General features: G+C 34.2%; 1 protein-coding gene across 2 annotated transcripts in view; it reads right to left on the bottom strand.

Annotated features, from left to right (window-relative positions):
- Positions 1-261: 261 nt before the first annotated feature.
- The window catches only part of PRKX (protein kinase cAMP-dependent X-linked catalytic subunit), a 59,516-nt gene continuing 48,078 nt past the window's right edge, over positions 262-11,699 (bottom strand). For both annotated transcript variants that reach the window (XM_035542201.2, XM_035542202.2), the window contains exons 6-9: positions 10,571-10,628; positions 8,049-8,126; positions 4,602-4,750; positions 262-4,080 (exon numbers count right to left, since the gene is read on the bottom strand). In XM_035542201.2, the coding sequence (XP_035398094.1) occupies positions 4,625-4,750; positions 8,049-8,126; positions 10,571-10,628 (262 nt within the window). In that variant the 3' untranslated portion in view covers positions 262-4,080; positions 4,602-4,624. The remainder of the gene's footprint in view (positions 4,081-4,601; positions 4,751-8,048; positions 8,127-10,570; positions 10,629-11,699) is intronic.

Below are 11,699 nucleotides of genomic sequence, written 5' to 3'. Positions count from 1 at the left end.
GGTCATTTAATCAAAGTTTAATGAGAAATCCAAGTCAACGCTTTTCAGTATCAGATCACTACCTGAAATTAATTGGAAAATGTACTTACTTATTGGTACTACTTCTATGCCAACTGAAATATTTTCCACCACTTGTGTCTTGCTCTGGAAAGACTTAACTCCTGACAAGAAGGAACAATTGTTTTTCTACTCCTCTCCCTTTCATCAATTTTTGGATGAAGAACCTGCACCTCCTCCCACCATAAACGGAAGCAAACTAGGTTTAAACATTTAAAAAGTTATAAAGGTTTATTAAATGAATCCAGATTTGACAGATATTACATAAATTAAACAGCAATAAAATTTTACTAGGGTTTATGTACAGATCACAGTGATTTTCATTGTGCAATGAGGGCTGACTTTATAACTTTGAACAGTACTTATACATGTGAGCTACAACAAGCAACCAGCAACATACAACATTAGTCCAAGTTAACCTCGCAAGTCTAGCGTTTCAAACTGGTTATGTAGTACACAAATGCCTGCTATCATTACCACTACTTTCTACCACAACAGAGTATTTATAAAGCAGTCAGGTTTGCCATAGAAAAGTGCAAAACATGGGAAGTCTGTACACAGTACAGTACAAAAAGAAATCATGCTACAGTCATTGAAAGCTGAAAAATAACTCTATAGCATAGGAAGCACTGCATCACACCTCTTCTGAATGGTAAGCAGATGGGCTGAGGAACAGCCATATCTTAATTGCTATCAAACCTGCAAAATCCCTGTTGATCCATTTAAACATAGTTCAGTACCTATATTTTGATCAATTAACAATGACTTTTCTACAGTGGAAGATCACATTAGTTAAAGCTCAGTAGCACACATATTCATTGATCAAGCTAATATACAGGAAAATCTACAGCATGTTCTCCATTTAAATCATGAAGCATTTTCATCATTTGGTTACAAGGCAATTAAGTTTACAATGCGCATTTATCACTTAAAACCTCGAATTGGGCAATTAAAAATATATTTATATAAAAAAATCAAAAATAAAGATTGCTTTTTAAATGTTTAACATTCTCATTCACCAAAGCAGAATATGAAAGGCCTATGGGCTCTTGCAAAAAAAAAAAAAAAAGTCCTTATGCAAAAGTCTATATGCAAAAACACACGTTAACAGAAGCAATCATAATAAAATGAATTTCAGAGAACAGAAACTTCAATGGAAAATAAAAAGTGTTCTAGCTTGCTTAAAAAAAAAAATTAACACTAGAGTCCTTAGTGCAGTGTGTATTTGGGAACTTCTACTTGAGCACTCAGACAGAACTATGTTAGTGGTCCATGAAGTCCCAGCAAAGACTTAAGAATAAAACCAACTCACTTGTGCAAATAAATAAAATGGGAAGGTAATAACAGCTCAATAATTTCAAGATTGTAGAGAAAACTGATCATTTAAGATAACATTTCAAAAACAAGGTTTCTTATTATTTTAATTAAAAAAAATTGAAAGGAGTTTTGTACTAGAAAGCATGTTGACGAGGTCAGTAGTTAGGCATATGTACACATGGCTCTGAAAATAATGTGAAGTCAACAGATTAGCATTATTAAGAAGATTTTACTTGATTCTTTAGTCTCTATCATAGTGAGTGCATCCACTGCCAGCAATGGATAAGAGTTGTAGAAAGAAAATCTACTATTTCCTGTTGTTCAAACACTCAAAACTTCTGACCACCAATGTAGCACATTAATCAAATGCAACTTCATTTCCTCAGCTTTGAAGACCTAAACTCAGTGCAGTTTTTAAATTTGAAAAAAAAAAAAAAACAAAACAAAAAAACCCCTCATATTTAGGACACTTGGTTGTTGCAGTACATATGTTTTTAAATAAAAAGCTGCTTTTGTAGTACTCAAAATACTGAAAGCTTACACTTCAAAACAAACAAACAAAAAAACCCACAAAACTGTGCTTTCTTCTCTTAGACAATGTAAGCTGTTTTTACATACTTCAGTTCCTCCAACTGGTTTGGAATAACTAACTCCACAGATACAAATAAAGTAGACCAGATTCATTTCTCGGGAGAACAAGGTAATTTTACCATGTTAAAAGTATAATTTTCTATGGATTTTCCTGTATTTTATTATATATAACTACACAGCTTTCACTGATCGCCAGGTGGGGCCATCAACTTGTGACACTTCATAACATCAAGATGACTCTGTAATGTTCCAGAGCTACTGCTCTGAAGTAGCACAATTTTGTTACATATTGTACATTTTTGCCAGTTATACAGTCTCTTTAAAGGTTAAATTTGATAAAGAAATAGATCTAATAAGCTAGAAGTTGTAAGCTCTCAAAGTACATCTACTATTTTACTACACCTCTGCACTGTTTAAAGAAAGACTTTCTTAAACAAAAGAAATTGGAGGTAACTTTTCCATCATGAGACCCCGGCTGTATATCTGTCGTAAAGTTATAAACACGTTAAATTTTATCAGCTATTAGTAAAATGCCTTCTTTATAAGCATTCAGAATTTAGCTCAGAAAAATTAATCTTTGGCCTGCATTTCTTATGGCATTTTGGATAAATATAGAAAACTGTTTATAGGAGAAACTGTCTGTGTCATCTAATTAAGTAGTTTTATGTAGAGCTCTTAGTCACAATTGTAAAACTCCAGTGAGCTGATGAGTTCTGGGGAAAAAAAAGAAGGATCTAAGTATTGTAGCTTTCCTAAAGGTCAGATAAAAATACAACATCTAATGCATTTACTTTTTGAAATCAAAGCACTTCCAAAATCAATTTCCCTGCATTAAAACAAGAACCATGATATGAAATATGAAAAAATCTTGAATTGTATACAATTTACCTTCATGTTTACGTGTATTCATATACATAGATACATACAGATGCATATACTGTTACTTGGTGCTACTTAAAATGAAGCAGTATTGCAAATACTTCCTAAATACAGTGTATTTAATCTGCTAGAAAGCTGTTAGTAAGTATAAAAAAAAATTCCTTATGTCTAAGGCTTGAACTATGTACATGTGGAATTCCTGGCAGTGGAGACTTTAGGACATTTCCAAAAGCAGAAGCAGAAAATTCGGGCTCTAATATATATTTAGTGTTCCCTCTTATATTCAGAAGTGCCAAGCATTCAACAAGAATGTCAATAACGGAAAAGGTCTGTTATGGCTCATGCTTTACATGTGAAGACGACAACAAGCTTGAGAGAACACAACCCCTTTAAAAGCCGGTGAGAGCCCTTTTATGAATATGCACTGAATTGCATGTTTACAGATAGTTGTCATGTGAGGAATTACTTTTCAGACAGTCTACTTCACTCAATATCCTGGTTTATAGAGACATCACTGTAACAGAACTTCATTGATTAGCCATTAAGATGTATCTTAATCAACGATAAAACATGCCCTTGTCTTTCTGCTTTCAAGTACTATGGTTGCAAGTGTGAGGCATTGGAATTTTTAGGTACAAATCTTATTTAAAACTTAATTATTTTTATTTTATTTTTTACAAAGAATTATAAAATGTATATAAGATGATGAAAAACTCATTTTTCCTTTTAAGATTTTTATCCCTAGAGAACTTCTTGAAAAACATTATTTGAAAAATAAAAATTGTAGACTCTGAAAAATACAAAAATTTACATCTTTGCACAGTTCCTGTGCTTTCGTTGTATTGTATTCATTATATACATATACACTAATTTGTGCTTTTAATTACATAAGTTTAGTATAAACTTATAAAATTAAGTCTATGAATTAACTATGCAAAAAGGATCTGGGAATAGCAGGAAACTTAACTAAACCATAACTTAAAAAAAAAATTCCTAATATACCATTTTAGTCAGTCTACTTCAGAGTAGACTATCAATATTACAATTTACTAAACTAATGCCGAATGTTTACAGTTAAAAATTATTCTTGCCTGCCTCCAATTCCTTAGATATTTAAGATATTCTCATATTCACATCTGAATGCAGTATCGTTCTCATTCACAAAGGTGGTCTTCATTGAAATATGAAATCCGTTTTTCTTCAGACTTACTCTTCGCTTCAGTTTCCTTCTAGTTTCTAAGACAAAAAGCGGTGAAAAAAAATATAAAACACAACACAGTGCATGTGAATTGAATGTAAATTATCAGTCTTTCATTGCTCTAAGACAGAATCTAGGGTATAGAATTATTTTGAGGAACAAGGTTGTCAAAGTCTTCACTCTTAATACAAAAATCTCGCAATCAAGAAATGAACGTGACTGTTATGTGTCAAATCAATCTAGATATCTGCTTTTAACAAGCTATTGAAAAAATTTTAAGGATGAAAGGACTTCAAAAAATATCTGTAAGTGGATAACTCACTATAGAAACAGCAAAGCCTATGATATAAATTATCTCTATCATTGGGCAGGCTTGCTTTACAACATATTATTTCAAGTTTACTTTATATTGTCTATTATTATGGCCAATTCATATTCGTTTTAAGAGCTGTATGAAAGCATTAATCACTATTATTAATCAGAAGATGAAATTCCTGTACAAGGCTCTCACTCACAGACTTGCAACGTTTTGAAGCGAGCTCCTGACATTTGGACATACCTCGTCCAGTGCATATGTAGCATTCAGAAGTTCTTGAAAATTTCTAGATCTTTAGGGGGTACTGGAGGCATTTTATTCCAGTCATCTTCAGGATAAGCTTCAAAATTGGAAGTATCTCCATCATTAGATACTTTCGGCACTATAGGAGGCTAGTCAGAAAAAGCGCAAAAAAAATTTAGTACGGTTTCTCAATCAGCCACACTCCATCACATTAAAGCAGACGTTCTGTAAAGAGCTAAGAAAAAGAATGGGTGGTGGTGGTGGTAGGGGTGGCGTACATACTGATAGAAGTTCTTCTCTTTCACCAATATTGATTGGTGTGAGAGAGAAAAGCTTACAGCAACACAGTCAGGTTCCAAAGCTTTATCTGCAGTTAAATACTGTGGTTAAGGACACTTATAATGCAGATACTTATTTATTTAGCACTCAAGCTCTACCTGCTTTGGAAATGGAAATTGACTACTTCAAAACATTATTGCAATTAAGCTTCCAGGCACATTCTCTTACAGCATAATCTGCCACTTTCTTTCCTCACTCCTTACCTCTCTGGTCAGCTGGCAAGGAGCGTAATCACCATCAGATCCCTCTCAACTAAAGAAGGGTCATAATAGCAGTGAGGGTAATTGCTTTGTAACTGAAAGAGAAAGTCTCCTCTTCTCTTCATTGCTTTCAAATAGGCTGATTGCTTTGAAAGAGGCTGAAATGACTCACTTGTGCTTGCCTCACACTACCTAATGTGCTTTTTCCTAGCCTAGCAGTAAATTGAAGCATGTAAAGAAAGTGCTGCGCTGTAAAAAAACAGTTATTTCACAAGGATGTCTGTAAAAGCATCTTAATTCAAATGGATCTTTTTAAGAAAACTGGAAGTGCCAAGGGAAATAACTGTTTCTATCTCTTTCCTCAGAGGATCCTTTGGATTTCTAGTATTGCTCGCTTCAGCTTCAGCTGTAGTATTGCCCACCAGCTTCACTGTACCTCTAGTGCCTTGTCTTCTGTCTAGCATCAAGACTACTCTGACTCTCTGGCCACAGGAAGGAGATAAACCACCTCCCCAGGACACTTAATCAATTAGAGGATTTACCGTAGGATAAAAAAACTTTTCTTCTTTCAAGAGACCTTCAGCTTTCTATCCCCTTCTCAGTGACATGGAGAGCTTAAATATCATCATAAGGCAAACAAACCACTCTAGGTTGAGAAAACCTTAAGGACAACCACCAAACTGGCCAAGGAAAGTTACATGACAGGAAGAACTACAAAACAAAGCAAAACAATATTCTCCATTTTCTCAAAAGCCTGTCTTCCACCGTCTCTGAGATATAATCTGATTTTTTTGGCTTCTTAGTTTGAAACAATGCCATTAGCAGGTTTCCAAATGGAAAGAAAGGGTCCTTACAGACAGTAATGACCAAGCTTCAACCAAAAGCAAAGCCCTGTTTTGGCAATATGGCAGTCACAACATACTGCACAGATACTTAAGAAGATGGGCAGAATCTGCTCTGTTCCAGAAGCTCAGCTTCTACTCGTGTTTAAGCAGTTCCAGAGAGACGGTATGAACCAGGGGTACTCAGGACAGTGCACCAGATCCTAATAACCACAATCCTCCAGCGTACCCAAACATTTTTAATATGTGCAACTGCAAAAACAACTTGAAAATGTATTTTCAAAGGTTCCTACGCTGGGACAATTATCCAAACTGACAGAAGACTTCAGAAATGCTATTTCTAAAGTAACGGGAAGATGTAGCCTGGCCTAAATCCACTTCAATCTGATTGTTGCTTTCCAAAAAGCCAAAGAACCTCAAGGATTATAGAGAATGGATCTTCAAGAAAACTCAGAGATATCTGCTTCACCACAGAGGATATTCCTGCCTCTCTGTAAGCATACTGACAAGAAAACAAGTTTTGTGAAGTGGTACAGAAAAAGAGAGAGAGAAATTAAGACTGACAGAATTATTTTCTCTCCTCTCTCCTAGCCTTCAATGTTATTTGCCTAATACTGACGTTTGAGATCTTATCAGGACTGTGAATCAATGTTTCATCTGTACAATAGGACAATTCAGACTTTTTAAGAGAGAAAATGGAGCACCGTATCCATTATTTCATATTTTCCATCTTTTCATCAGTATGTAATAGACTAAGATTTTGAAAACCGACTCTGCCTCTAACAATAACAAAGTAAATTTCTGAGCCAATTTATGTCTTTAATCTGAAGTATAATTCAACAGCATCTCAACTTCTAACAGTTTAATTCAATCATCACTAAGAATAAGAAACAACATTTTGAATTCATAATCTGAATGCTACAGTGACTTTTTTAAAATAAAAATTTTGCACAACAGGTGTTTCTATCCAAGACTAACATTCTGGTTTTTAATACTATTTGTTTGCTATCTATTTAGTAATAGAGTAGATTGTCGTAAACTTCAGAGTTGAAATACTTATATGATCTCACAATTTGTGTTCTTTGCAGTTTTTCATGACCAGAATTTACAGTAAATAATTTGAAAATTGTGTCTTAATTACAATGCCACTAGGTAAAACATCAACTGGATATAGCAATCCCAACATAAAAAAGAAAAGAAAAAATCAGCTACAGTGTTACTTTAGGATGTTGTCTACAAGAATACATCAAGAACATTTTCACCTCTAAACTACTGTCCACAAACACAATTTAAGATAGCTACCCAGAAATTCATTCTAAGAAATTAATGCAAAGAAAAGTAAAACCAAACATGTAATCAGTACTGGACTGACTCTATATGGCAACCTATATTACTAAAAATCACTGCTATAAGAAACTGTACTAGTCAGAAATTTGAGGAAGGAAAAAGAAGGAAGGCAGTTTTACTTCCAAAGGTCTTTAAAAAGCATTTTTACAGTGTTGATAGCTTTTGCAAACATCTGCCCTCATATAACACTAGAATTCAGTGCTGTTAAAAAGTATGTTAGAATTACATTCATAAATCCTTCTCTCTCACCTTCTCTCTTCCTCCTACTCCCATATACTTTACATTTTATTAAAGCATTTACCTGAGTTGAACTTGGCAGAAAAAAATAAAACTCAGAGTAAAATATTTCCACATATATACATTGAAGAAAAAGAAACAACAATAACAACCCCTCATCCCTACAACAGTAATTACATACAAAACCCTACAACTGAAAATTAAAGCTCATTGTATGTAATGCTAATCAACTTACTTGAGCAGAACAAACTAGGGTTTTTCTACCTTGCTATCTGTAAGAGTATCATAGACAAACTGCAAATAGACAATCAAATAATTTAATTCTGTAGTGTAAAAGGACAAAAATGCATATAATTATTGATGTGGGCATACACTGCTCACGCACGCACGCGAACACACACACAGCAACAAATCCTCAACAGAATAGTTTAAACGAACAATTTCTTGTTGCCATGTCCTGTGCAGTATTTTTCAGAATGTACCTTTAGTCTCCTTTGAGGTACAGCATCCCAGTCTATAGACCTGAACCATCGATGTCTCTTCACATCATCTGCTCCATTCTTTAAGAAAAAAACAAACAACCCAACCATTTAATAAGTTATATGTATGCCAAGACATGCATTTCATCCTAAGAACCGCAGCATCAAAACAGGCTAATGGTTCATTTAACCTTATCTCTTTTTTTCTCAGGTGATAATCAATAAAAAGAGTCTACAGGATAAATTTAGTGTTACTTCCCTAACAGATCCTGAATTCCAGCAATATAGTCTTCTTTTCTTTTTTCTTTCAGCATTTTTCTGACACAAGGGTGATGAAGATTAGCCTTTAAATACCTACAAAACCATTCACTGCAGTTCTATTTACTTGTTTTCTCCTGTGTTTTAGAGAATGCCTTTTAGTCAGACACATTTTCTAGAGTAAGAAGAATTTTTTACATTAATCAAGAAAATAACTGTGGGTTGATGGTGTGTAAAGTAAACGTCAGGGCCAGGAAATACTTCTATAAAGTATGACAGATGTTTAGTGCTGAAAACAAAAGGCTCTAAATACTGCTGTAAAAGTACACTTATAAAGCCATTTGTTTTCATTTTAGATAAACAGTTAAAGGCCTTATTGTCTTGTAATGATTACTTTCTCTTGGCTGACTTGATTTTGTACAAAAAGAGCAAAAACGTCATTTATTTTTCAAGATAAAACATTGTTCAAGCACATACTCATTCTCAAGGATCTAAGCACTAGGGAAAAACTGCAGGTTCTCTGTCTCAGGCCTGGTCACAGTTTTAATGCACAGCGTTCAAGCTACCACCACATCCAGCCCCATAGAACAAAAAATATTGTACTTTTTCTTGTTGTTGTTTATTTTTATTTTGTTTTTCAGTTTTACATGGGTTGGGACTATCCATGCACCTATCCAAAAAGGCGATACGGAGAGTAATTTCTCTCTCATTGAATGTTTCATCAGAAAATGTCCAACCAGATATAATTTTTTCTAAACCAACTTTGGTTACAGAAAAAGATCAGACTTAATACTGGCCCACCGCCACCCAGCCCCAAAACCCCACTTTTAATTAAAACAATTTTTGATTTTGATGTTTTAGCCATTTATAGTAAACAAGCTAAAAATACCTTAAATAACCACAGACTAAAAAACACAAAGGCAACCAGCCACATTCATCCCCCGTCACCCCACGCAAACATGTTTGATTAAACCAAGGTTTATTTTTGTGTTTGTTTTCCTTTGAAACTATCAAAGGATAAGAATTTTAATCGGCCAGTAACTTCCTAAATTTTGAGTTTGTGAAGGTCTGATGTTAATCTCCCTCCTCCTAGTAGAAAAATACTGCAAAAAGTTTGGAAAGGTAAGGAAAATACTTATTTTCCAGCTTTTCTTATTTATTAGTGTAAGTTTGTGCTGTAGAAAAGGTTCTGAAAAGGAACTTTGGAAAGTGGGTTCTAGGGTCTGCACTTGCATGTTCAAGGAACCTGGGTGACTACATCTTTTACCTTCTTCAGCTATGTGCAACATAAATAATGCTTTGCAACAAAAATCAAACTTCTGACCAATCCTGGCCAGAGGAATGGAAATTTTAGCTGTCTCTAAACAACTAGAAGATTACAAAAGCTAATTTAGGTATCCACAACATTGCGACCACAGCAACCAACAAACACAGGACTAATGTATTCTGCTAGAAGGGTGTATTAACCTACAGTAAGTTTTAAGGTGCTTTGTCTAGTCTGTTAATGTACCCAAGCTAGTTCACATACAGCTAATTTCTCACAGCACAACCAACCACCGCTGCCACATAGCTGCAAAATCAAGTAAGCTCGTTGTCTTCTTGACATTAGAAGTAGTATTACAACAGGTCATCTCACAGAATTCACAGGATTGCTTTTTGTGTCACCTTGGCATATCACAGGTAGAGATGTATTTCTGAGGTACATTGGGATGCTGCCTGAGACCTGTGGGCATAGCTTTGTCTTTTAAGCTATTTCCTCCAGAAGTCAAATCGTAACAGTAAGTTATTTGCCCCAGTGCAGCCCCACAAACAAACTGTGAAGACAATGACTATACATCACAGTGCAGAAACAATTTCTGTATTCTTAAAATAATCAAGCCTCTAATTTGTTTAGTGTTCCTTCTGGGATTAAACAACTCCAAAGAAAGAATGAAGTTATCTGGCTCTCTGGAGGACTAACAGGACATAGCACCGTGTGTCTAGTCTAGTGCAAGTCTTCAAATGTACAAAAACAAATAGAATTGGTTGGGGGGGGGGGGTGGGGAGGGAAGGCAAAGAAGACTATCATGAAAAATAGAATTAATCCAAACATTATGAGTACAAATTCCAGAAATGAGGAGTTAAAGTTTGCATTTAGGATTGCACAAATGAAGTCATGTATGGGAAAATGTATCTCAATTTCATGCTTATAAAAACAAAAGCTATTCTAAATCTTTCCTATAGAATTCTTTCAACCTTGTGCATTACACCTAACGTTTTATGCTTACCTTCATATTTCCTAACCGTCTTGTCCTATCAACCACAAGCAGCTTCTTAATAAGGTCTCTGTAGTAAAGAAAACATGTCCTCTGTTAAATATAAATAATATGTATTTGAATGTCATATGGATGTTACAGAATATAAGCATGCTTCACTTTGGCTAGTTAATACTGTGTATAACTTACCCATTCATTTCTTTTGTATTTCAGAACAGTTAAGAGTTAATCATAAAAAGGAGTAAAGTGTTCTAAAAGGAACTTGCAACATTATCTCAAGTGTTTTTTCAAAAAAAGAACACATTTTTCTATTTCCTCCTCCCCAAGTAGTACCATATCCTTCTTTGTATTTTTGTATTTTGCTGGGCATTCCAAATCTCAAAATGAATCTCAAATCTATTTGGCAGAACACAACTCTAATATATACATATATTTTTATTTATATATATAAATATATATAAATTTCATATATTTTTATTTATATATATAAATAAAAATATATGAAATAGATAAAGTCACACCCTCAACTTTATACATTCAAATCTAAATTCTGCAACAGTTGAATATTCAGAGAGAACATGGAAGAGCTGGTCATCTGTCTAAAACTAGTAAGATCTGTAAGTTTTCATTTCACTGAAAATAAGAAGCTTCCTCTGAGATTCTAGTTTATTGAACAATTCTACATTAACCTAAGTCAACCTTTTAAAAAAGATGAAAGTAAGTTTAGAAACACAAAGACTTCCATTTTAAGAGCAAAGCACTTTAAGCGCCAAATAACTCCAACACAAATCAAAATGAGCATCACAATTTTCTGAGTGAGCTTGATTACTTAGAGTTGGGAGAAAATGTGTTTTCGTATTTCTCAAATATTTATCTTCTATATCAATTATTATTTTGCTATATATTTTAGCACAGTATCATTCTGCTTTCTTAAGCTACCAATGTGATAAAAAAAAGTTTAGCTGCTACCATTGTTTCTACAGCCTCAAATAGACCTGAAAGATGAAATACTGCATGACATGCTGCAGATCTAGAAAGTATGTCTAATTCTGGTTTTTAACTCTGCAGAAGGTTAAACAAGCATATTTGCAAGAAAAAAAAAAGGCAAGCATTAATGGCACACCTTTCCCTCTCCACCCTC

This window comes from Cygnus atratus, chromosome 1 (assembly GCF_013377495.2).
Source record: "Cygnus atratus isolate AKBS03 ecotype Queensland, Australia chromosome 1, CAtr_DNAZoo_HiC_assembly, whole genome shotgun sequence".
Lineage (NCBI taxonomy): Eukaryota > Metazoa > Chordata > Aves > Anseriformes > Anatidae > Cygnus > Cygnus atratus.
This window is presented reverse-complemented; position numbering and strand designations above follow the sequence as displayed.